We start from the raw sequence: 27,177 nt of genomic DNA, 5'->3' as shown, positions 1-27,177 counted from the left end.
CAATAAAAACTTAAACCGCCATTACAATAGTTTTTAAATAAGGCCTAGAAAATAGTGGTATTTAAAGGGCAGTATTGCACACAGTCTGTTCAGATTCCATCTAATACATCACAATATTCAGCGACTCTAGCCTGTGGAACAAATCATCACCACATTCTGTGTGCATACCCGACTCCCTACTTCAGCAAACTGGTATTTTTATGAAACAAGTTTTACTATCCAGCTATAATTATAACCTAACCACCAAATTCCAGTATTTGACTGAACTAACAAATGTAAAATAAAGCTTATATCTGTCATCAAAAAGATAAATAATACAACGGAAAAAACCGTTGTAATAAGCAACATAAAATAAACTGAATACTTTAACGATGGAAATCATTATCAGAAGGATTGCACTGGATTCTATTTATTGGTCGATGGTTTTTTTTTTTAGTCTCTGGAATACATTAAAGTCGAAGCCACTTATTAAAAAAATAACGCGATAAAATAAACACATTTCGAAAGTTCAAAATAAATGATGACTGTCTCCAGTCCATATTACTGTCATCGATACCCTCTCAATGTACACTGTCAGAGAAACGCCGATCTCTAAGACCACCGACCTCCAAAAGACCACGATGCTCAAGTAAATGAACGATATCAGTGATCTTTCTCGCGAGAAACGGAAGTAGCGTGTATGCAAATCTGAAACTCTTTTTTCTTATACTTGTACTTTTTTATTCAGAGGAGTAAATTTAATGATATAATTAATTTATTTGTCTTTAATCCAAATATCTCAGCATATTTTGTTTCAGCATATAAATTATACAAGAAACAATAATGCGATATTGTCACTTGCAAGCTTAAAGAGTAGCCGCCCTTAGGAAAGTAGCATGTAAGGAATAAAACGTGAATGTAAATACAGCAGTTGATGGTCACCATAAACTTTGACGTTAATTTGAAAACTAAAAGAAGTGGTTAACTGGCTAATCAGCCACTATAACAATGGTAAAGGAACAGTTTCAAGAAACGGACATCGCCAAGAAAATGTGAGTGTCAAAAAGAAATATTGCTGCAAATAACACGGCAAATATTAGCATCTTCAGATGAAACTACAGACACATACGCGTTACAGATAAAAGCATGGGCTGATCTTAAACACATGCATAAAAGTATGAAATAGAAAGCACAACATGATTAGGACATAGTGGATCGTGGTAGAACGGTAGCAAATTTTGGAATATTCATGACGATAATTGTCAGACTATTCTGGCATTCATTCTATAATTATAGTTTATGTCCCATATACTATATTATGGGAAAGAAGTAACGCTCTTCGTCATAAAGAAGAGGTGTTGGTGGATTCTGCTTTTACCTTAGGTCCATTTATTATTCCATGGTAGATTCAAAATAATATTTAAGATTTTATATCACCAAACACCATAATTAATTTTGAGCAACTTTGTAAATGCAAATGTTAAAGGGTATTTCACTGAGGCCAAGGTGGATAATGACATCGTGGTAGTTGTTTACAGAACAAAAGGTTGTTCTCTTCTGAATCTTTTCTAGCAGATTTATATCTCTTTATTTGTGGAAGTTCCAGATGGATGACGCATACTGTGATGAAAGGGTTATAATGTAGTTGAGTACGTGGGACAGTCGATCTGAAGTTTCTCCTATCACAGAAACTGTTCTATTTGCTCTGTATGCTGTTGTCTTAATGTGGTTTGTTAAAGAGAGGTATCTACAATTAAAATTCTAATCTGTGCCTTTTTGCTCTTGAGGATTGACTATTGTAATTCTCATTTGGCTGACATTCCTAGGTATTTTCTTGACAGACATAAAAGGATCCAGAATAATGCTGCTCACCTCATCTAAAGGCCATCTAGATGTGAACACATATCACTCATCATTGGCCTTCTTCATTGGCTGCTAATTGCCTATCTTATAGCCTACAAACTTTCCACTTTGACTTTGTCATTTCTGGCACTGGCCCTCGGTGTCTCTCTAAACTCACTCCCATCCATATACCTGCACATTTTCAATCATTTTCTGACACCAAGCTTCTTCCAATCTCACTAATTAAGACAAAGATGTATGGACAGAGCTCTTTCTCCTATCAAGCCCCATCAACTTGGAATGGATTACCCATCAGCCTTTGTCACTCTAATTCTTTTATCATCTTCAAGTCCAAACTTAAAACACATCTTTTTAGAACAGTGGCTTCACTGTGACATTGTCCTGATCATGAGTGTGCATAATGTGTGTTTGTAATTTGCTTTGGGTTGTGGCCCTATGCTCCACTGAGGGCGAATAGGAACAAGAAAAAGAATTTGCTTTGCGTTTGAGTGGGTGTCTGTTGTAGAATCGAAACTGTCTATTGCATGCAAATATGGTGCATGGTTGTGGGTGATTCAGTCTGTTTATCATTTCTGTAAAGTGCTCTCAGCAAATCATTGGAAAAGTGCTAAATGAATCATTATTATTATGCCTTTTAGCTAGGATCTTCTCTATTTGCCATACTTGTTGTCTTTGGGAAGTATTGACTTCAACAAAGTATTTCAAGTTTAATACAATCATGACTTGCATGACAATGTTTTGTTCAATGGCAGACTGCATAAATGATCGTGATCGCATAAAATTACTGTCATACTCTGCATAATAATAGTATGGTCAGTGATGGACAGGGTATATGACTGTGGTCCTATAAGATTATAATGGAGCTGAAAAATTGCAATTACCTTGCTCATGTTTGTGATGATGTTGTAAAGAAACTGTGTTGTCAGTTGTGTAAAAGTATAGCACATACAATTATGTATAGCATATAATACTTCATAATGATGATAACTATGTTTATGTAAGTACACTATATGATATGATCACAATGACAAAATCGTCTAATGACATTTCTTAGATGTATCTCATTTTTTAGTGATGTATGACTGTACAGTGTTGGAGTGATATAAACTTTTCATCAATTTGTCCATCTTATTCATTTCATTACTCTCATGCAGAAAATTTAAATTTTTTGGCATTCTCTGTATTGCTGTTATTTATTTAACCTCTAGCATCTGTTTCCTTCACTTTATAACATGGTAATGGTTCTTTCCACATTTAAATTACAAAGACTTGTTAGTATCAAACTGGCTATGCTATAAGTTATAATATGCCTCTTTTGCATTTGATTAATTATAGTTTGAATTTTACAGTGCTGACTAGTAAATTCAAGTTAAAATTATGACACTTAATTTTGAATTGTTCACAATAAAAAAACTATTAAGGTTCAATTTTTTACTTTTATTATTATTATTTATTTAATTTTTTTGCAGAAGCCATGTCACTTTTGGATTTATGAGTTCAGAGGATATGCAGCAGGCATCACATTTACATGTCGTCAGCAAGAATCTGTACAGCCAGGATGGAAGTCGTAAACCAGTTCCATTTGGGGTGCTTGATCATAAGATGGTAAGAAAACCCTATAATTTATGTAGAATGAAACAAGTATAGGGCATCTTTGTAAAGTATATTTATATTTCATGAAAATGTTCATGTATTTTATTTTTAAATAGCTTAAAGATTGGAAGCCCAGCATAAGCACCTGAACCCTTCTTTCTCTTTCATGTAGCTACTGTCTAAAACATGTAGTTGTTTAATGCAGCAGTGTAACATGACTTCACTGCAGTCTCTCAAAATAAAAATGCATTTGTTGTGTTGTCGCCACTTGCAATGGATGCACTTGCAGGCCAAATCTTGAGATTAAACTGGCAGAATGTTAACTAGTCCATATGGCTTGATGTCAGTGGGCACTGGTGATGGCCAGATCTCTGTCCTCAGTCCTTGGGGAAGCCTAACTCTTATAGAATTATGTTCCATGGTTTGTTCTGCATCCCTACAGGAGCACTTTGGAGAGATAGCTTCTGGTATTAGCCTGTTATGCCCTCTTATGGGTTAAAAGTTATGTTAAATGGAAGGCATAGTTTGATTTCAGTATTTTTTAAATTTTGTCTTTACCTCTGTTTTACAGGGAACAAGTGAAAAGGGCAATAACTGTGAGACCTGTGGAAATGAGCTAGTTGACTGCATTGGACATTTTGGCTACATCGATTTGGAGTTACCTGTTTTTCATATTGGCTTTTTTAGAGCCACCATTACAGTATTGCAAATGATCTGCAAGGTGACATTCTAATTTGATGTCTTAGTACTGCTGGTTTTACTACTATCAGTTGACATCTTTCTTAAAATAAATTTTGTACACATACAAGTCATGAATGTATATTTTTATACAATGCAGCAGGATCTTATGAGGAGCACTCATCCCTGTAGGCAAGCTAATGGTTTCAAAAAGCATATAAGTAAAGTAAAAATTAAGAACTTCCATAATGTGATTCCTCTTCGATAATGTCCCGAAAAAAAATTTTACACACATATTTTGCTATATTAACATCATCTGTATTACAACTACCTTCTGACATTCTTGCAGGAGTCATATCAAATCAATCAAATCAAATCAAAATTTATTGTCTATCGAGGAAACCCAAGACAGAACTTTTTCTTTTGCTCAGAAACACATATAATATGACTGGCAGGCGTACATACTCATACAGACATTTAACATACATGCGCACCTACACATTCTCACATACAAATAGTTAACTTCGCAGGATGCCAGTAGACCTACGAGTCCTTGTGTCTTTTATTTAGGATGGTGAGGGCAACAGCTGGAAGTTGGGATGGAGAGGGTGCGTTAGGTCCAAAATGATGTTATATTCCATATATATAAATGAGATAGAGATTTTAGCGTTAAGTGCGATATTAAACCTTATTTTACAACATGGCACATGTTTACAGTAAGCAGTCATGTAGTAATGCCTCATGAAATTTTTGTAGTTACTTAAAGGCCCAGAAAATTTCAGCAGTTTTGTCTATGACATTGGTTTCGTTTGTTTTTTGTGCTTGAGCAGGAAGAAAGTCCTTTATGGTTGAGAGTGGTTTATGTTATCAAATATTTTAAATATTAGAATAGAATTGGGACTGATTGATATATTTGTGAGTTAAAATGTTATGTAGGCAATTTCATTGCTTCATATACTCAAATTTCTAAAAAATATTTTAAAATCGATAGAATCAGTTTATCAAATGATGATTGATTTGGTTCCCAGTTCCACCACACTTATTGAATTGCATGAGACCAACAAAATAATTGCATATTGTTTATACAGTTTAATTTATCAGCTCAGAAGAGTTAATAACCATTGATTTTTTTCTCCATCCCAGACATGCAGCACCATTCTTTTGGAAGATGATGTCAAAGCCAGTTTTCTTGAGAGTCTCAAGAGACCTAACCTTGGTTATTTGCAGCTAAAGGGGTTGCGAAAAAAGATATATGATAAATGCCGCAAACTATCTGTCTGCCCAAAGTGTGGAGAGTACAATGGTAATTTCATTTTTGACTGACTATACAGAATATAAAACAAAATACCATGATCTTTTTTAAAGTGTACTACATTAAACAAAATTTAGTTAGTGTGTGGGATGTAGTTTTGTTTTGTTTGTTTGATACCTTGCATTAGCAGAAAAGAGTCAAGATTTAAGATAAAAAGGCAATGTCCTTTTTTTTATTTTGAAGGAATGGTAAAGAAGTGTGGAATGCTGAAGATTGTTCACGACAAATACAAACCTCGACGTGGTGCAGATTGTGTGTTAAAAGAGTTTGTGGAAACCTTTGAAAATGCCAAAAGAAATAATAAGGAACTGGAAGCTCTGATTCCTAAAACTCAGGTGAAATTTTTTTATGAGTCTGATTAATATGCCAATGCACTATTGACACAAACTGTTTTGTATAACTATTTGCAGTCTTTTGTGCTTCCATTTTTTAAAAACTAAGGACTATTCTTTTTACTGGGATCATACATTATATTTTTGTGTAAAATAATTTATGATATGTTGATAAATTTTGTATGCCATTTTCTTTTTTGGCAGGAGGTTTTAAATCCAGTTATTGTACAGAAACTGTTTCAACAGATTGCAGAGGCTGTAAGTGACTTTATAGCTACCTTACAAAACTTTTAAAGTCTTGTCATGAGCATATTTCCCTTTAAGTGTTACAGTTGTAGAAACTAATCGTGACAGTTTTGTTCACTCACATGCAACAAAAATTAATCAAGTTATGTTGGGTCTTAAATTACTGCAGTTCTTCTTGTGGCAAGGTGCCTCAGGTTTATTGAAAATATTAGTATCAGTAAAAACATTGTGAAATGAATAAGGAATTAAAGTATGAAGTACTAGGTAAAAGTTATAAATAAATGGCTCGTGATTTTGAATTTTCTGCAGGATATTCCTTTGTTGTTGATGAACTCATCCATGAGCAGGCCTGAAGATCTGATACTCACAAGGATTTTTGTTCCTCCAATCTGTATTCGCCCTTCAGTTGTTTCTGACCTCAAGTCTGGAACGTAAGCATTTATATTTTATATGCATAAATACATAGGCCGTTTATAATTAGCCTTCAGTCTGTACTTTAGAATTCTTTTTTTCCTTGTTTCCTTTTTTTGAAGTTCCTTATTTCTGTTGGTGTTTCGTTTCCTGTCATACCCTCTAATCTCTCATTATTTTTTAAATTTGATTCTTGATATTGATGCTTCATGGTCTGAATGTGACCTTAAGTTTAACCTAAGTTTTTTTTAAATAATATTTTTATACAGAAATGAAGATGATGTGACAATGAAGCTGACAGAGATCATTTTCTTGAATGATGTCATACAGAAACACAGAGCATCAGGAGCCAAAATGCAAATGATCATGGTAGGTTCAAAAGTTCATTTATTCAGCTGTGTTTTTACAGCTACTTCTTCCCCTTCCATAAAAATCAAGATACAAAACAATCACCAAATGGTCAGGTTTACTCCTTATCAAGAAAAAGTGATGATGTAAAACTTTAAAGTAGATTGGTAGATGGACACTAATGATACACTAAAATGAAACCTGTGTAGATGGCTGTGACTGACTGATCAAATTAGTTTGTAATTTGTCATGAAGCTGAGGAGCTCATGAAGGAATAAATACAAATTTCTTTTTAATTATTTTAAGTGAATGTTATTTATAACATATTTTCACTGGTAAAACTGTTTATCTTTATTGCTAATGAACAGGAGGACTGGGATTTTCTGCAGCTTCAAGTAGCGTTACTTTACAACAGTGAAACATCAGGCATCCCTCTCCACATGCAGGTATCCGTTTATCAATTTATGGATATATTGCTATAAATAAGGTTTTTTGGCATATTAAATACAGCTTTGGTAGCACTGTTTTTAGCATTTTGCAAGCTCATAATTTAGTAGAGAAACCACCTGTACAGTTTTCACTAATTTTTATGTAGTCTGGAATATTTCTCAGCCTCGTCAACACTGATATAGCTTTGTTTTTTCTTTCTATCTAATCCTCTTCGTGCATCAGGTTGCACATAAGGCCTCAACCAGAGTCCGCCACCGATATCGATCGGCTGAAGCCCGCTCTAGGTGACCCCATGTCCAGCCCTTTCCTTTCATCTCCCTTTCCACTGTTCTTCTCCTTTGGGCGGTCTCGTTTTCTTCGGCCATCTGGAGTCCATTGTAGGGCGACTCTGGAGAGGTCTGCTGTTTGCCGGTGGAGCACATGTCCAATCCATCGCCATCGCCTTCATTGAACCTGCGTGGTGATGGACTCGGTTTCAGTTCTTCGGTGGAGTTCTTCGTTGGTGATGGTATTTGGCCAAAAGATGTTAAGTATCAAATCAAAATCAAATCAAATCAAAAATCAAAACAGACTTTATTGTCTGCCCAGGAGGACAGAAATTTGTCTTTGCTCACATACCCATACAGACATTTAACAAACAGTTAGGAGTAAAAGTGAGGAGTAAAATAGTGTCGATTGCACCAGTCCATCAAGGCAGTGTATGTTTATCCTAACAACAAACCTTGGGTGACCAAGGGCCTAAAAGCACTGCTGAACAAAAAGAAACATTTGTTCATCACGGGCAGAAGCCCACGACAGAAGATTAGTACATAGAGAGGACCATGATGCTATCCGTTGGGTGGGCAGAGGCTCTACGAGCATACTAGTTAGTCCGCTTTCAGTAGTTTGCCGGTGGACCAACGAGTGTCGACGAGATTGAAACAGAGGTCGAGTGAGCTCTCGCCATAAACCCGATGTGTCAGAATGCGGCTCGTGGTTACATCTTGAGCTCGCTGGAGGGACCTGCCAGACGTCGAGTGTTGATGCTTCCGCATGACGCAAGAGATACGCCGAGAAAGATCTTGGGTGTCCTAGTGGAGGCGTACGGCGAACGGAAGGATGTCGACATCAGTGCCACAGCAACGTGATGAGGTGGTCGACGAATACGCCGCGAAGCTCCAGAATTTAAGCAGGCGAGGTAGAAGGCGGCGCAGAGCGTCGAAGTGGCGGCGATTGACACCATCTCGGAGGACTGCAGCCCGACCGGTCAGGGAAAGTGACTGCCCCCGTCATCCGTAACAGGATGACAGGGAAATAAAGTGTAGCTGGCCTGACTGGAAAGTGTCCGACGGCGGAGGTTGTCATTTATGGCAGTTGAGTGATGGCGTTGCTCGACACCGGCAGTGAGGTAACGACGGTCACTGACGAGTGGGCACGAGGGCACATACAGGACTTACAGCTAAAACAAACTCAGGAGTGGCGGTGGTGGACATGTTTACGGCCAGCGTCTGAGGACGTTCCTATCCTGGTGGTCAAGGACCTGGTCGATGTGGTCACAAGTGAGCGCAGGAGGCGCGTGTCGCTTCTACTAGGGAAGAACGTCCTTGATCAGATAATGGACTCTACCGAAGATGTGGCGCAGGCAGTACAGGCAGCCGTGCATGAAGCTCATCTTGAGAAGACATTGTCAACAAAAGGACTGGCTAGGGCCGCTGGCAACACGCCCGTTCCAGGATGCCAATGGGTCTGACGTCCACACCAGCCACTTTCCAGAGGTTAATGCAGACCACCATGCGAACTGTTTAATTTCAGTCCTTCTTGTGTACCTAGACGATCATTTGGTATACTCCAAGATAAAGGACATTCAACTGCGGGAGGCGCCATACCTTCAGGATGACGACAGTGAAGAGGAAACGCCAGGGTGGTATGCTACTCTTCCAAACCATCACCACAGAACTCTTGTGACAATGCCTGTGGTGCCAGAAGTAACAGTGTCTGTGGTGTCAGATGACAGTACCAGAAATGAGTCCCTATCGTGTCCGAACCGCGCAGATCGCAGCGACTTACCGCGAGACAGGCAACAAACTCGCACAAAGTGTAGGATGAAACAGTTCGTGCGACGCTATGCCATGGCAATATGAATACCATGGATATATTTTTTAGTTGCGGTGATCGGTGACACCGTAGATGACACGTACGCATTGATCAGTTGTTTATTTTGCTAATTGTTCATTTTTCTTCAACTTTACCGCGGCTGCGTCCAGAAAATGTCATTGACAAGAATGACACACGAGGTGATGGCTGACAATAGATGTCAGCACTCACTCTTCTTCAGTCTCTGTTTGATTCCTCCTGAGTCCTTGTGCCTTTATTTAGGATGGTGATGGCTGCTGGCACGAAGGACCTCTGGTAGGCAGCTTTCCTTATGCGTGGTACCTTATAGCGCCTGCCTGAGGGCAACAGCTGGAAGCTAGTGTGGAGAGGGTGTTTCAGGTCCGAAATGATGTTATGTGCCATCCTTCTGACTGCATGAAGGTACAAGTCAGAAAGTGGCAGCTGTGCTTGACCAATAATTTTATTTGCCTGTATGCGCCTGAGGCATCTGTTTTGGAAGACGTCAAGTCTGTTACTGATGGTTTTGGTCATCTTCCATGATTCTGATCCGTAAAGGAGGGTGCTGATTACATTTGACTTGAAGATTCTCAGCTTGATCTTCTGACTGATGATTTTTGCCTTCCATGTGCGAAGGCCTGACTGGCTTTCGCCAGTCGAGCTCGAATCTCCACCTCCGCATTAGCTATGTTTTGTAGATCCCTCAATATCCCTTAATTAAAAAGTTAGTATTATCAGATTTGTGTTTTATTGTTGGTTGAGCTAAACTAGTGTACATACCAAGCTTGGTGATCATATTAGGTTTTGATGACTGACATGGGTCCCCCTTAACCTGCCATACATAGTGCCAGGAAAATGTGCGGGGATTCGGCAGCATCCTCTCTTTAATGACAACTAGATCTATCAAACAGTTAGTAGGCACCCAAGGTAGTTGGCATTATTAACCCTTTTCTCAGTATAATAAGAAGTACAAGCACAATGCTTTATCTCACCAGCCCTATCACTTACTGAACTTTATGAAACAACAGATTTTCCCTAGTCTCCCCTATGGTTCATATACCCCTTTTATGTTGGCACCATAGCCTTTTGCATAACATGTGTTGGACATTTGGTGGTGAGAATGAGTTGGAACTGTACATATATTTGCTTTACATTGTTGGTGTAGAGTTAATGTGCATCCTGTTGATTTGATTTTGAGCTATGCTGAAACTAAGCTTAGAACCTTTAGAGCACAGGAATATAATAATTGCCTATATGAGAGGGGAAAAAAAGTTGGCACTTTAAGCACTGGTGTTTTGCCTAGATGCAAAGAGTAGTTAAGAGAAGAAGAATTATCATAAATGCAGAGACACATGACTCGCTTTTGCAGCCAAAAAAACCAATGAGAGGCTTTGTCCAAAGACTGAAAGGAAAGCAAGGACGCTTTCGTGGCAACCTTTCAGGAAAGCGTGTTGATTATTCAGCCAGATCAGTGATTTCCCCAGACCCCAACATGCGTATTGATGAAGTGAGATTAATTTCTTTAATGTTCTTCTTTTATTTAGGATTTCTGCTTGTTGACTTTGATTTTCTTGGAAACCCTGTAAAGTTAAAGCTTTGTGAATAGGCAATGATAATAAAACTTAATGACTTTTTTTTATTTTCAGCTGTGTTTAATCTTACGGCAAATTTTGTAGGATAGCTGAACTGCTTATGTGCCATGTATATTTTGAAAGTGCAGATGGGAATCAGATGATATATATTTTAAAACTACTCATGTATAATTATGCACTTTGGGAGATAAATAATGTATGCTTTTACTTTTGCAGGTTGCTGTGCCAGAACATGTTGCCAAAATTCTGACATACAGAGAAAGAGTGACAAAGGCTAATTTGCAGATGATGAAACAGCTGGTTGTGAATGGCAGTGTCCATCCTGGTGCAATTGTTGTTGAACATCCTGAAATGAAGGATGGTCAGGTAACATATCATAAAAGGTATGATATTTCTGTGGAAATTTGTGTGTGTGTGTGTGTATACATACTGTTTACTGCATGAGCTGGAGAAAGCTGGATTCCACTGCTTTCTCTGTTACAGGGAAGTCGTGTTAAGCAGAAAGAAATTAATTGAAATGGTGAACTAGCTTTAGCTGGCTTTGAGAGAGTTGGTAGTGGCTCGAAACAAAAATCTGGTGTCCAGTTGAATGTGGGTTGGGGGTAGGGAAATGGAGAGAAAGACATTAGTAACAGAAATTCACACTCATATTTGCTTTTGCACAAGATTACTTCTTGACCACACAGTCTGTATCATGCAGAAAATGAACAAAACTTAGCTTTGATAAGAAAGTTTTATCTGATCGTGTATGTAAATGCTTTCCAGTAAATGTAATGAATCAGAACATTTTTATGGATATTTCACCTGGACATGGAGTTTAAGCCTATTTAAGGAACTTCAAAAATACCCACAAGCTTTGGTGTCATAAATAGATATTTGAATTTCCTCTTTTCTTTCGCTCTCTCTCTTTTTTTGTCTTGAAAAAACATCCAGTTTAATTAAAACAGTAAGCATTTGGTGTTGTGTGATAAGTTTTTTCAAAATTAAATAAAATGAGTTGTGTGTTGCTTTAGTTTTACAATTCATGACAGTGGTGTCTAGTTCAGTTATTCTTTTTTATAAAGGGAGTGATAGCAACAGCTATTTTTCAACATACTAGTCCACTGACCAATTTAAACAAACTTGTTACTTGCACATCTGTAAATTTATTAACATGTTCTTTTGTTATGCAATACCAGAGGATTTTTAGTCAAAATACACTGATGTGCATAGGATACAGACAAATTTTGCTTTCATCTTTCTGATTTTTCTAGGAATTTGTACTTTATTAATCGGCAAAATGTAGCCAACTCCCTGAAGATTGGTGATATAGTAGAGCGGCATTTGCTTGATGGAGATGTTGTCCTCTTCAATCGGCAGCCTTCCTTGCACAAGCTCAGCATTCAAGCTTTTTATGTATGTCAAGAGTTTATTTCTTACAATTAGTGCAAGCAATTACAAAACAGTTGAACTCATATTTTGCTTTTTGTTTTCTTCTTTGACTGTACCAGATGACATGACCATGGAGATAAAGGGTTATGTTAGCTCTTTAACTATTGAAAAGTTGTTTTCTGTGACACAAGTCCGGAGTCACAAGCGCTTTGCTGCTGTACAGCTGGTGAAAAAGGCAGAGCATACCTGGTGAACACCACAGTAACCAATGAAAAAAAAAACTGGTGTGTTGGCCTTGCATTTGGCCTTTTATGCTGTTAAAGAGCAGTTGCTCACCTGACTTGTAGAGTGCTCTGCACGGCAGGCACATGCTAGCTCACTGTCATGGGATACAACTTCTTGATGGTTAAAGGGGTAGTGTAACCCTCTATCTCCTATGGTAAAGTAAGTCTAGAAGAAAGAAAATTTACTCTCAAAATTTTTACTGCATATGTGTGCACATTTTTTTTTTAAAGGGTATTTGTTTCTTTTTAGAGTAGAAAAATTGTGTTAGCTTTGAATATGTATTTGTATTTGCTTTAAATGAGAAATGCTTTTATCTCAAAAAAAAATGATTGTATGCTATGATACCACAACACAATTTTGAACCTTGAAAATTGCACATTGTGCACAGTATCAAATTTAATTGTGCAGTTTATTTGTTTGTTTGTTTTTTTTAGGCTAGGGTGATGCCAAACAGAACATTTCGATTTAATGAATGTTGCTGCACCCCCTTCAATGCAGACTTTGATGGTGATGAAATGAACCTGCATCTGCCTCAAACAGAAGAAGCAAAAGCAGAAGCTTTAATTCTTATGGGAGTAAGGAATCTGTACTTCAATGCACATTTATTCATCTGCCTTTATGTCTCAAATGAGCATACCATACACACTTAGATGCATATTAGCAAATTCCTTTGCACATGAATGCTTATGAATATATTTGGGTACCCCTTTCATCTCCTCACTCTTTCTTTTACACACATGCATGCATGCATTCTAAAATGAGATTTAAATTGTGCTCTATTTATGGTTGCAGTCAAAATCTAATATGATTACACCACGGAATGGAGAGCCACTGATAGCAGCTATTCAGGACTTTCTCACAGGTAAGTTCTAGGTAAAGTATACGATTGATAATTTTTGAGTGATAGCAGTCCAAGAAAAAGATTCTAATAAATTCTAGACTACAGTTTGTGAAAATGATGAAAGCTAAGCAATTTAATTGCCTTCTAAATACTTGCAGGAGCTTACCTTATTACACAAAAAGATGTCTTCTTTGAGAGGGCTCGAGCTTGTCAGATTGCATCTTCCATTCTAGCTGGTAAAGATACCAAGCTGAAAATTGAATTGCCTCCACCTGCCATCTGGAAGGTAGGAACAGTATACTGTCATTAAAAAAAAAAAATGAAAGAAAAAAATAACAAAACCTGCGTTGGTGCGGAGATTTCTTTTTGGTAAGCTGCAAAGTAATCCTCTAACATCCTCTAGAAGCATTTTTTTTAACCTGATAAGCAGAATTCTATGATATCACCTTAGATATCCGAAACTGTTCGTTCATAAATTCAAGTAAAAACATGCCAAAAGTGAACAATTAGTGTTTTTAAAAAGTGTGTATTTTGTACTTTTAAAATGTGAGAACTTGTACTTCTACCTTATCTTGACAGTTATGTCAATTTAACCACGTTATCTGAGTGCTGTATGTCATCATATCAGTTGCAAATGTAGCTGAGGCTGGTATGGTCTATTAGTGAGAACATTTTTTGCCTAATATTTCTGTTGATAGTTTTCTTTTGATAAAGATCTAGACTTTAAAGAGTTTATGATCAGGCAAAAGTTTATTTCAAACCTCTCACATTAATTCAAGTAACACAACTTACTAATGAATATTGTCCAATTTGACATATTTAATAAAGATACTACTTTTTAAAAAAAAAATGCAATTTCACAGCCATGCAAACTGTGGACGGGAAAGCAGCTTTTCAGCCTTATTCTTAGACCCAACAAACAGTCTCCTGTCAAGGTTAATTTGAGAACCAAAGGGAAGAGATATACACGAAATGAAGACCTTTGCAGCAATGATTCATGTATGTATGGTATTTAGACATTTTTATATCTAACAAAATTGATTATTCTGCTCATTTAATGTACACTCCTTCAATTTGCTCTTGTAATCTTAAATGTCAGAGAAAATACCTTCTAGCATTTTTTTCCTCAGGGATAGACCACTTCTAAGCAGGGTAGGAAGACATTTTTAGGTCAGTGGTTTCAAAGAAGGAATTTTATTTTTTGGAGCGAGAAAATTGGCAGAAGAATTCTGTGGCACAGATAAATGGAGGAATGCATGGGAGAAAAGTAGAATCTTCTGAATATACACCTGATGAGACATGGCATTCTGGGCATGTTTCAGTTGTTGCCATTCGGAACAGTGAGCTGTTGTGTGGAACCATGGACAAAGCAACTCTGGGATCAGGATCCAAAGAAAACATCTTTTATATCATCTTGCGTGACTTTGGGCGAGAACATGCTGCTGATGCTTTGTCTCGACTAGCTCGAATCTGCCCAGCATATCTCTGTAAGTTACATTAAAAAAATGCTTGTTAACATCACTGTCATCATGACAATTGTGTCATTCATAAACATTCCACAAGAATGCATTACTAGCGTATCACCATGGCACTTTTTGGTCTCTTGCAACACTATATTGCTGTCATTAACAGGAAGTAGTTAGGTCTTGAACAATAAAGTCTTAAACATTTTGTGCTGCAGCCAATCGTGGATTTTCAATTGGCATTGGGGATGTCACACCAGGTGAAGGTCTCATCAAAGCTAAGAATAAGCTGCTGGCAAATGGGTAAGTAACTGTAGGTTTTTTTTTTTATTGGATTTGCTTTTTGCTAAAACCTGTCAGGAAGAAATTTATGTCATAAGATGAAATCATTAGGTGAGGATCTTGGCTACAAACTTGTAATTATTTGCTTCCGATTTAAAAAGAAAGATAGTCTTTTGCAACCTATACCAGATTTATCGAATGCACCTGTAATCTGTCCTGAAATGCTGTATCATTTGTAATGACTTCGTAATTTTAGGTTAAACTATAGGAATACATTTGTAACCCAAATATGATGAATAGATGGATAACATTAATAATTTCAGTTATGCCAAATGTGATGAGTACATTCGAAACATGGAAGAGGGGAAGTTACAGACACAGGCAGGGTCAACAGAGGAAGAAACGCTTGAGGTATTAAAACTTCTATGTTCTCTTGTAGTTTTCTTTACTGTGTTTTTCTCTTAGCATTGGCACCTTTAAAACTAATGCAGGATTGAAGTGTAACACTCAAGTTAATTTTTTGCCAATGGTTGTATTGCAGGCTGTGATTTTGAAGGAATTGTCTGTCATCCGAGAACATGCTGGCAAATCTTGCCTGCAAGAATTGCACAAGACCAACAGCCCTCTCATCATGGCCGTCTGTGGTTCTAAAGGTGTGTGAAATTCAAATAATGTCAATCATTGCTAAAAAGGGATTCCATTTATTAACTTCTTATTTGGCAATGCCATTTACTTCAGAGAAATCTTTCAAAATTCAAGCAGCAAGTGCTAGATGACATGCTTGTTATCACCATTGATATTATTTTGATAATGAATAGGTGCCCATTATATTTAGTGTCACATTTTTAAAAAGATAATTTGGTTTTTTTTCCTCTGATAACATTTATTTCCTGAAGCTTTTTCATTTCACAGTAATTGGTTGTTTCTGTTTTATCTGCATGTTGTTTAGCCTAAAGGTGAGCAGAGTTGTGAACAAAGTCACTTGTGATGAAAAGCTCTGTGCATCTATATTTTTTTTCTATAGGTTCCTTCATTAACATCTCCCAAATGATAGCTTGTGTGGGACAGCAAGCCATAAGTGGCAAGAGAGTGCCAAATGGCTTTGAAGATCGTGCTCTTCCACATTTTGAAAGATTTGGTAAGAGTCATGGTTACATTTATTACTTTTTGTTCAGCTATATTTGTATTTGGTGAAGGTCTTTTTTTAAAACTTATTCAGTCAGCAGATTTTTTTTTCAGCTATGTTTCCTTTTAGTTTTTTGTACAAATTTTTCCAATATGTGTTAATCTTTTAGACCATATCCTTCTTCAACATTTTCAGCATTGTGAATTAAAAACAAAATTCCATATTATTATAAGGGGATTAGTATCTGATTCCATCAATATTAAAAGAGTATATACTTATATGTAACATCAGTAACATTACCATTTTGTTTTAAAATGTAAACTTTTCTTATCTTTGCCATGTCTTTTAGTCTTATTTAGTTTGCAGATTTAGTTTTGTTATCTGTCGCCTTCATACTTGTAATTTTTGTTTATTTGTTTTTTTTTTCTTTTCTTTTCTTTGTGATTATTATGGTTTGCTTTGTATTCTGTTGGCATTTAGGAACTAAATCTTTCTGTTTTTTGTACAAAAACATGTGAGCAGCAAAACATCCAGCAGCAAGAGGATTTGTAGAAAACAGCTTTTATTCTGGTTTAACACCCACTGAATTCTTCTTCCACACGATGGCTGGACGAGAGGGGTTGGTAGACACGGCAGTAAAAACAGCAGAGACAGGATACATGCAGCGCCGACTGGTCAAGGTAGATTTCTGGCTCAAATTCCAATGTGCATATGTGGACATGCCAAATGTACACACGTTTCAAACAGGCCCATATGTATCATAAAAAATTATGATAATTTAATGAAGTTCAAAGTGTGCATTTAAAAAAAAAATTGATGAATTAACTTAATCTTGGTAGTGCTTATCTTCAGCTGTTAAAAACAAAAATACTGTGGTTAACTTTTGTGAGATGATATGTCCATGATGTGTTTTGTCTTCTAAGTCACTTGAGGACCTGTGTGTGCAATATGACATGACTGTGCGGTCTTCCACTGGAGAGGTAGTACAATTCAGATATGGAGGAGATAGTTTAGATCCTGCTGCCATGGAAGGCAATGACAAGCCCTTAGATTTTCAGCATCAGCTGCTGCACATTTTGGTGAGGAATAAATTTTAAATTATGTTTCCTTTTTGTCTTCATCAATTTGACTGAGACAGTATTTCTGTGAGCAGTAAATGATTTACTATTTGATTGCAGCATGGATTACATGTCCTTACTGTCAGTGCTACATCTGTTGGCTGCATTTGATACTCTTGACCATGGCATCTTTCTTCAGCATCTTCATGTTATTTTTGGTCTTTCTGGCGCTGTTTTAAATTGGTTGTAGTCTTACCCAACTGATTGCACCCAGTCTGTGGTAGTTAAAGCACATCTTCGCCTGTTCCTTTGAAGTATATGGTGCTAAAGGCTTTGTTCTTTGGCCTCTTTTATTCACTCTGTACATGCAACCACTTGGTTCCACCATCTGCCACCTGGGCCTTGCGGTATCACATGTGTGCTGATGATACACATTTGTTAGTGTCTAGCCACACTTCTCGGCTTCAGCATGTCTGCATCACTACTCAACACACTGGCAACTGTGTGAAAACCTGGATGTCCATCAACATATTGACTGATAACAAAACTGAGGTCCTTACAATAGCCCCTGCTAATAACCTGAACTTTGTACTGTCCTACCACTTTTACTTTCTTTGGGGTAAACATCTCTCTCAGACTGTCCAGAATCTTGATGTTACCTTTGACATATCAATATGTCTTGACTATCCCATCAAAAAACAGACTATGCTACACCCCTCCTTCACTGGCTGCCAGTCTGAGCTCACATTGATTATAAGATCACCAAACTGTGCCACAACTGTGGCCTTCCCACAGCATACCTATCTGAGCTACTGACACATTACCACCCTGGTTGGTCTCTTCAATCTGCTTGTGTTGCCCTTTGCTCTGTGTGGGAGAAATTTGGCAGATGCTTCTTTTACGTCTCAGGGCCCACTGTTTGAATTCTCTCCGCTTTCTCTTTACACTTGAAGGCTACGAATCTGATCTCAAAACAAATCTCATTAAGAAATATCTTGTCTAATGGAAAGTACTGTTCCACCTTCTCTTCAATTCTTCATCCTTGTAATTAAAAAAAAATGTCTTAGGTAATGTTGTTTTCTATTTGCAGATGCTTATCTTTATGTTATTGTTGGCTGTTTGTAGTCTTTTGTGTTTGTTGTATTAAGTTTGAAATGTGCTTTAGAAATATTATTTAAAAAAGAAAAGGGTGTGTGTGTGTGTGCATGCTCATGCACAAGAGAGTTGATTATTGAACGTTTCATATTGATTTTTCTTAAAGAAACTAGTGCAAATTAAATACATACTCAGGAAAGATCATGCTTCTAAGTAGAAGCAGCATCAAAGAAAAAAACTAGGTTGTCAGTAGATGTGAAGAGATCTAAAGAAAGTAAAACCTGGTGGCAAGAATTAGAAAGGCTAAAAAGGGGAAAATCTTGACATTTAGATAGCATATATTTGAAGCTCTGTAGCCCTCCTTATGTTTCTTCAATATAAAGAATTGTCATGACATTTTTCTGTGCAAGTGAGCAGTGGAGAAGAAGCAGGTTTAGGCTTTGCTGAGGTCTTAAAAACAAAGAGAGAGATTAAGCCATGGCAAATAATTGCATTTGTAAATGTAAAAGTAGTGCATCACTGCATGGAGACTGCACTTCATAAGTTAAGTTAATCAAGCTCATTTCCCTCTAACATCTGACTCCTGAGCTGTCTACAAAATCGTTTTGTCACCATGCAGATATGATGGAATTGTGATTATGTATGCCTGCTTAATCTTTCTAGTTCTTTATTTAGAATCAACTATTTGCTTCCAGAAATAGACAGTTTATGGTTTTATCTATTGAAAATTGCCAGTTATCTTGATCATGTTTTTTACCCAGGCTGTGACTAACAGTGAAGTACGAAATGAAGACTCTTTATCTGATACCCAGCTGAGTGCATTAGTGGAAGATGTGCTGATGAAAGAAGAATGGACAAGAGCAGAAGAAAGTTTTGATGACTTTAAGAAAGAAGTCAAGTAAGTTTATCATTTAGTCTTATAAGATGTTGACTTTTGTAGATATGTTTGGTTTTTTTAAAAACTTCTGTGTCTGTTATGTTTTATAGATATTTAGGTTTTAGTTTCATTTTTTACTATATTTTATACATTTACAGGAGTTTTATGGACACTTTGGCTCAGAGAATAACCACTTCGAGGACAAAGTTTCTAAAGCATGGAGAAGTGCAAAATATGAGAGGTAATAAAACTGTGAAGTGTAACCTTTTCTGGCATCTTATGAAAGTCTTCTAGCATCAATAAGGAGTAATCAATGAATAAATCTTTTACAGAACTAATTTTTGCTAAGTAAAATTGTCTGTTTATTCTTCATTTTCTTCTGATCTGATTTTTAAGAGAAAAAAAACAACAACAAACATAAACATTTATGCATGTCCATGTTGATAATTTGTTGTAACCATGCAGTGTAATACATTCATATATCTTGTAGCATTGAACCAACTGGAACGCATCACCAACACTCAAGTCCTTCGATTTATGGAAGTCTGTCTCCATAAATACCTGAAAGCAAACATTGAGCCAGGCAAGAGTTTATTTATTTCTTTGTCTGAAAATTTTGTTGTGAAATTACTTCTTTTAAATTACTGCTTTGATTTTTGCTGATACTAAATGTCTTTTCATGTACAATAAAGAACAATGGTTTGTTATTTTCAACTAGGAGACATTAGTGGATTTTCAGCTCCTACTAATCCCATCTATTGCTGTCCAAACTGGACAAATCACTTTCAGAGCTTTGAAGGCTGGCCTTAATACCTCTTTCGTGAATACCTCCAGTAGGTGATAGTCTCTACCTATTCTCACTGTATTTCCTTCCCACTCTTGTTTTTATAGTTTGTAAGCTGTGCTCCTGTATTTGTTACTCAAGCTGTTTTTTTTTTTGTTTTTTTTTTGTCCAAGCGCACTGAGCTCTCTACCAAACAAGAAATATGCTGTACAAATATTTTATTATTAACATAATGACGACAATGACTAGTTAAGAAGAGCTAAATTTGGAAACATCAAAATGGCAAAATAAATTGTCTGGTTCTACTAAAGTATTATTTTAAAAATTTAATGAACAGCGATTGACCTTTAGAGCATTTGATCATCTTGGTAATTCTTCTTCTTCTTTCTATTCGCCCCAGTGGAGCATAGGGCATCTTGGTAATTGCAAAGACTAATAGTAGATACAGCAGGAATGTATATGCAGTCTTGATATTTATTCCTGTTTTCCATTGTTTTAAGGCACTGTTGTCAGCATCACGCTCTAACATAGGGTTGTTTTTTTTAAGTACTTGTTTTTTCTTCACAATCAAAGGACTTAATAGTAAATTCTTTGTTAATATAGTACGTTGCCATTCTAACCTTATCATGTGTTTAACCCTGAAGTAAATGTTTATCTGCATAAATGAAATGGGAAACTTGAAACTGGAAAGTGGTCTAATCTTTCAGTAATAGCACCTGGCTGAAAAATAGTTATTTCTGTTGACTAGTATCTTACTTTTTAAAAATTCCATTCAGCATGTTAGTAAGGGAAGTATCTTTGTTCAGCCAGGTGGCTATTACTGGATTGGTGGGAGAAACCACACTTTCAAATATTTGAATTGGTTTTAATCGTCCTCTCTGAAGGCATTCTGGTGAGTCATTTGAACTGTTATGTCACAATCTCAATAAAAAAAATTTTTCATGTAGGAGAAGCAGGTTGGTGCCATTACTGCACAATCCATTGGAGAGCCAGGCACTCAGATGACACTGAAGACTTTCCATTTTGCTGGTGTTGCTGCAATGAGTATCCTTTACAGTTCTGCAATGCTTGGGAATGTAGTACATTCTACCAAAATTTAAGGCTTCCTTCTTTATTATGTTTATTGTGCATAACGTTAGTGCTTGGCTATAAAGTCAATCATGGTTTAACATAAAAGTCGCTAAAAAATCTGTTTCTTTTAATAAGCTGTGGAAGGGAATCACATACCTGAAGAATGAAAGTAACTGTAGCTTCCCAAGCCATGGCAAGTCTGAAAGAAAGATATTCTACTTTAATTTAATTTGTGGACTTGTAACGCCAAGATAGGTTGCACTCTCTGCGCTGACCAGCAATGAAAAAAAGGAAGACAATGGAAGGTTAGGCACACTGAATAGATGCAGTGAATGCCATTGCATGGAATCTTCAATAAGTCAATAAAGTTCTGTATCTGAAAATACCTGAAAGTTATTATGAAATTTCTATGGAAACTCATCTCGCAAGCTTTGGTGCATTGGCCCCAACTTAAGCAGATTGAAATATTGTTCTCTCATAACTCTTGTGAGAGCACCACGCTAACAATCCCTGTAAGCTGAGCAACTTGGAGATACCTGATTGCAGACTGGCCTGCACTGCATAAAAAGCTTGCTATGATAGCGTGACATAAAATCTTTCTGAAGCAGCTGCAGGAAGGTAATCAGAGTTTCAAATTGACTTCAAAAGCAGTGGCAGGAAAGTCATCCAAGTTTGAAATCAACACTGCTGATGTGTAGAGCTAAAATCTAAGTGATGGCAAGATGGCGCAGATGTGATAGTAGAAATAAAATGGCTCAGGAAAAGACGAAAAGTGGCACAGACACACAGGAATGTAGCAAATATCATAATAGGTGTACTGATGAACAGTAGACACAAAACTTCACACATATCAATGGGCAGATATGAAAGTTAGTGAGAGTAGTCACCCTCAAGCCAGTTAGGCGAAGAGACATCACTCTTCTCCTTTACTTAAAAACACTATAATTCTGTGGAGAAAGATATTGAGTGGAAGATCACATTTCTGTGAATGCTGAAAAACAATGTTCATCCCAAACTTTGTATTCTCTCAAATGCACTGACAACAGCAGCCATCGCTCATGGTAAAGTGAAAAGGTGGGGGTTTTCATAGCCTTATGGTTCACTGTCTCTAGGGATACTGTGGAAGGTGGGCCAAAGTCTTCCTGCTGCTGTTTTTTACCTTTCCTGATAAATCAGGTACCAATATTGTGGTCAGTAGGGATAGATTTCCAGTTACAAGCTTCAAACTGATATCAGTATACTCTAAAAATGAGCACACTGACTACCAGGCTTCCCTCAGTAACTTGAAGAGTTAGTGATATTTCAGAATCTTTAACATATAGTCATCTCATTTGCTTAACGCTGAAAGAACAATCTATATTAACATTTCATTCACAATAATTCAAGAATTGATGGATTTCATTAACCTTAACCAAACTGAGACATTACACTTGGTGTGCCACGCATCAAGGAAATCATTAATGCATCTAAGAATATCAGTACACCTATTATTACCGCACCCCTTCTAATTGACAATGACCCAGATGAAGCACGTATGGTCAAAGGAAGAATAGAAAAGACCACACTTGGAGAGGTAGAGTACATCCTTTTCATAATTTTGATTTATAGCAGCATTAAATAGTGAGAAACCAGTGCTGTTAGAATTATATCTGGGGGGGGGTGCATCTGTTCAAATGTTTTTGTGAATTTTACAAATATGTTTTTAATGATCATTCATCATATGACTGGTACTTGTCATAGCAGCTGACTAGCCTTGCCACTTGAGCTTGTCTTCAGTGACATTGATCAGATTATTCCATCTCTGAACTTTATACCTGCATTGCTTTCATTGCCATGCTTTGGAGACCATGGTGATACACAACTCACCCTGAATACTCAACAATACCACAATCCTTTTTCATACCTAAATGAATACATAATCAGTCAATCTAGAATATTCCACGAACTTCTGATACAATGCAGCCTCTTCCTGGCTTTTTGGACTGTAGGAGTAGTAGTAGGTCTGATGTTTTCATGTTTGTAACATTTCAGGTGACCGAGTATTTCGAAGAAGTTTATCTACCTGATAACTGTTTTATTCTTGTAAAACTGAACCTGGATCGCATTCGTCTTCTGCGGGTATGTCTTCACTTAAAAGCAGAATGATATAAGAAAGAAAAAAATATGGTTTAAGATGGTGGCTGTGCTTGAAGTTGAACATTTTCAGGCTTGCTTTTATGGGTTCTTGTCAAAAATAATTGTGTGTACTAAATTTTATGGACATAAAGTTTTCAATTCTCATTTTATTGCATTCAAGTGTTATTAACTAACTGTTGGTTGTACTCTGTATTTTGAATTTCTCTGAAATTTGCAGCTGGAAGTGAATGTGGACACAATAACTACATCAATTGTTGCATCTAAACTTGGAGTCAAGTTGTCTGTAAGAATTCTTTGACAATCTGTGCATATGAATTTCACAAATATTTTTCTTTGAAAGCCCCACAGGTAAAAGCCAAAAAAAGTAACTTGCAAGTTGGCATGTAGATGAGTGTTTCTGTCTGAGACACGCAAGATTCGTTGTCATAAATATGATGTTTATGTTTAATTAGTCCATTAACCACTAAAGCTATTAACAATTTTTATCATCAGCTCATTTGCTGGTGTGTTTTTAAATGTTCATGATAGCTCACTGGCTTTGCATTATCTGCAGCTATGCAGTTCCAGGGGAAATCACTTACCTTATGATACTTCAATGAGTGTTGATGGACTGTCTGTTTTTTAAAGGGCAATAGAAATATTTTGTTGAAATGAATGTATCAGTGAGAGTATAATCCTTTGGATAATTGTCGTAATATGAATTCATCTCACAGATGTTTGGAACTTTGATTTTAATATTTTAATGCAGGACATCAGTATTGCTGGGCCTGATATTCTGACTGTGTCTGGAACAGAGACTAGCAAGAGCAGCATGTACTATGTTCTGCAACATCTAAAAAAGAACCTTGCAAATGTTGTCATCAAGGTAACTGCCTTTTTTTCAACATGTATTGGCACAATTGTGTTTTTGTTAAAGAAGGGTGGTCTGGAGGCTAAATGATTAGTGCCTGTCACCAGTACATTGAAAGCTGGCTGTCCTGGGTTCAGCTCTTAGACACACTGTTCTTTCTCTGCATGTGGCATCTGTTTACAGGACTGGCTGCCTTGACGAAATAGCCTTAGTTGCTGGCTCTGTGTAAAACACCAATTCTCCCCTCCTTGCTAAAGAAGAAAATATAATGATTTACATTAATACTCATAATAAATAATAATTAAATTTGTAAAGTGCATTTTCTTGTGTGGATGGAGCTCGATGCACTACACATAACTATGACAGTACTGGCAAAAAACACAAGCATCAGCAAACAAATGACAATATGACAAAACAGGAATTAATGCATGGATGAAAAACCTGATGAGTGGAACAGTTCTTTTGATTGTGCTACATATTTCTTATTGAGATTGGTTTTCTGTTTTAAAGACCCTTACAAATTTTATTGTTACCCTTCATATATTTTTAGGGTATTCCTTTGTGACACGGGCATTGATCAGTATGGACGAAGAGAAGAAAAATACGTACAAGCTTTTTGTTGAGGGAGACAACCTGCTTGGTGTTATGAGTACTCGTGGTATGTCTTGGTGTCTTCACGTGATGAGACAGTATGAGTTAAGATAGCCTTTATCAACTCCAATATGTTTTTAACATTTTCAGTAGAGATGGTTATAGCAGTTTTCTTTAGATGGAATGACAATGCCAAGAACATGTCCTGAACTAAGGAAATGAATTGTAGTGTTTGCAAGAATCAAGTTGCTCAATCCATTGACATAAATATTTATGCATATCTAGAAAAAATGTTTTAGGGTATTTTATAACTGAAACACAAAACCTGTCAAATCACTCTATTCACATAATTGCCTAAGTTTAAAAAAAAAAACTAACTGCTGCCATCAAGTGTGCTCTTTATGTCATTCTTCTGACAAAACAAAAGATGAAGATAAGTGAAAATGACAATTTCACCCAAAAATAAACTTTCATCTGACAACTCATATAACTTTCCATATGAGAAACAAGAAAATCTGTTCATCACCCATCTTGCATTAAGAAAGTTAAAAATAGGATCAGACAGCATGTTAGACTGCTGTAAGAAGTCAACATGATAATGATAAACCCCTTTACTTATACATTGTACTGTTGCAGGGGTGGATGGAACTAAAGCCACGTCCAATAACACCTATGATGTTTTTCGTACTCTGGGTATTGAAGCAGCACGAGCAACCATCATGAAAGAAATCAATTACACAATGACCAGTCATGGCATGAGCATTGACATTCGCCATACTATGCTCCTAGCAGATCTCATGACTTTCAAAGTAAGGGCCAGCAGCCTCTCTTTTATCAGTAAATCATTTATTATAAGTCAGTAATTAAAGCAGTTTTCTAGTCTTGTTTGACTTTATACAAGAATTTAGAGCAGTGCTTGAATATTTTCTTGTTACATTTTAGGGAGAGGTCTTAGGCATCACAAGATTTGGATTGGCCAAATGAAGGAAAGTGTCCTTATGCTGGCATCTGTAAGTAATTATGTTTTGTAAAACACAAGATCGCTGATATCTTTCATTATCCTGAGAATTTTAGCAAAGCATGTTTTCTCTATGACTGTTATAACTAAAAAAATGCAAAAATTTTACATTTTGTTCTTGTATAAGATAATTTTTCACTTGTTTGTTTAATTTCTTCTTTCACATCACAGTTTGAAAAGACTGCAGATCATCTGTTCGAGGCTGCCTATTATGGACAGCGAGATGCAATTAATGGTAAGATTCAATTTCTGAAGTATAAAGTAATATTTCGGTTTTCAAAGTCTACAGCTTTGTTCCAAGCAATGTATTTTGCTGTGTCTTCTAAAGAGGGCATACTTTAGCATCAAAGAAACACATGTAAATACTTGAAATAAATGCATATCTTACCACCCATTCTCCTTGAGTTACGGTATGCATACTCACAATCAGTGTGCAAGTTCCTAAGGAACAAGACCTGATGATGGGCAACAGACAACAAACCAAAATGTGTGAGGCATGGGGCATTTTACAGCCTGAAATTTGGGACATAATTGGTGTGGCAGTTTCATATCTTTCAGATTTATTCACAATTAACAGAGGCTTTGAATCATAAGTTCATTATAACTTTTAAAACTTGGGCATAATTAAAATTACACCATTTATTTGTTTATTGACAGGAGTCAGTGAATGCATCATCATGGGCATTCCCATGAACTTGGGGACTGGAATCTTCAAGCTGTTGTACAAATATCCTTTTTAAAAAGTACTTAATCTCTGACATTGAGTCTGAATACAAGTGTCAAAAAAATAAATCAAGTTGCAAAAATATAAAAATAATATTTTAATAATCAGTTTCTTAACATAAGGATGTTAAAGTGTATTTCGTTGTCAAAACTCATTTTCAGAATTCATTGCTTTAATTTTTGTTAATATAAAGTGAAATTAAACAAACTATGAAGTGTTCTTTGCTCCTTAATACAGTCTACAGCAGAGAGACCAGCAACAGGCTTCAAGCGTTCACTTCTGTTGAAAGTCCAGACTTTCACATTCCTGGGACCCAAACCCAGTCATGAAGTTGTGCCATTTGTTAACTTTTGTTATTGACAAATAACAGTGTATTCTTGAAAAAAAATGACAGCTGTAACTTGCACATTACTTCAAAGATGAAGGAGACATTGCAGAACAGCTGACAAAACTGCACAAGAATCATTTCAGAAAAAGACTGAATTCAAAACCATCTATGCAGAATGTCTCTGCCAGCACATCTCACTGTTCTGAATCTGTTTAACATGCCTGTCTTATTTATGATCTTGACAGAATTAAAAATTTTGTGTAGAATTACGATTGTTTACTGAGACATTAAAGGGCTTTCATTCATACTGTTGATAAAACTCTAAGATAAACTTGTATCAAGTTCATTGGTAGTATCTCTGAGTCATCATTTGTATACCGTG

At 36.5% G+C, this 27,177-nt stretch overlaps 1 protein-coding gene across 1 annotated transcript; it reads left to right on the top strand.

Annotated features, from left to right (window-relative positions):
• Window positions 1-861: 861 nt before the first annotated feature.
• Window positions 862-27,141, top strand: LOC112557025 (DNA-directed RNA polymerase III subunit RPC1-like). Its single transcript, XM_025226591.1, is given in 40 exon segments — window positions 862-1,031; window positions 3,312-3,447; window positions 4,007-4,156; window positions 5,257-5,416; window positions 5,609-5,760; window positions 5,962-6,015; window positions 6,313-6,434; window positions 6,684-6,783; window positions 7,131-7,208; window positions 10,673-10,810; window positions 11,112-11,278; window positions 12,149-12,290; window positions 12,986-13,126; window positions 13,344-13,413; window positions 13,551-13,678; window positions 14,256-14,391; window positions 14,715-14,879; window positions 15,074-15,158; window positions 15,461-15,548; window positions 15,679-15,790; window positions 16,162-16,275; window positions 16,786-16,943; window positions 17,187-17,342; window positions 19,178-19,314; window positions 19,452-19,534; window positions 19,784-19,876; window positions 20,578-20,585; window positions 21,034-21,121; window positions 22,570-22,721; window positions 23,180-23,266; window positions 23,502-23,567; window positions 24,033-24,149; window positions 24,685-24,691; window positions 24,694-24,792; window positions 25,362-25,534; window positions 25,668-25,701; window positions 25,704-25,735; window positions 25,915-25,978; window positions 26,401-26,470; window positions 26,710-27,141. Coding segments are annotated over 40 exon segments (4,224 nt in total). The 5' UTR covers window positions 862-987; the 3' UTR covers window positions 26,828-27,141.
• The last annotated feature ends 36 nt before the right edge of the window (window positions 27,142-27,177 follow it).

The sequence above is a fragment of the Pomacea canaliculata genome, linkage group LG1 (genome assembly GCF_003073045.1).
Source record: "Pomacea canaliculata isolate SZHN2017 linkage group LG1, ASM307304v1, whole genome shotgun sequence".
NCBI classification, from domain to species: domain Eukaryota; kingdom Metazoa; phylum Mollusca; class Gastropoda; order Architaenioglossa; family Ampullariidae; genus Pomacea; species Pomacea canaliculata.
The sequence above is the reverse complement of the archived record's forward strand: the minus strand, read 5'-3'. Positions and strand labels throughout refer to the sequence as shown.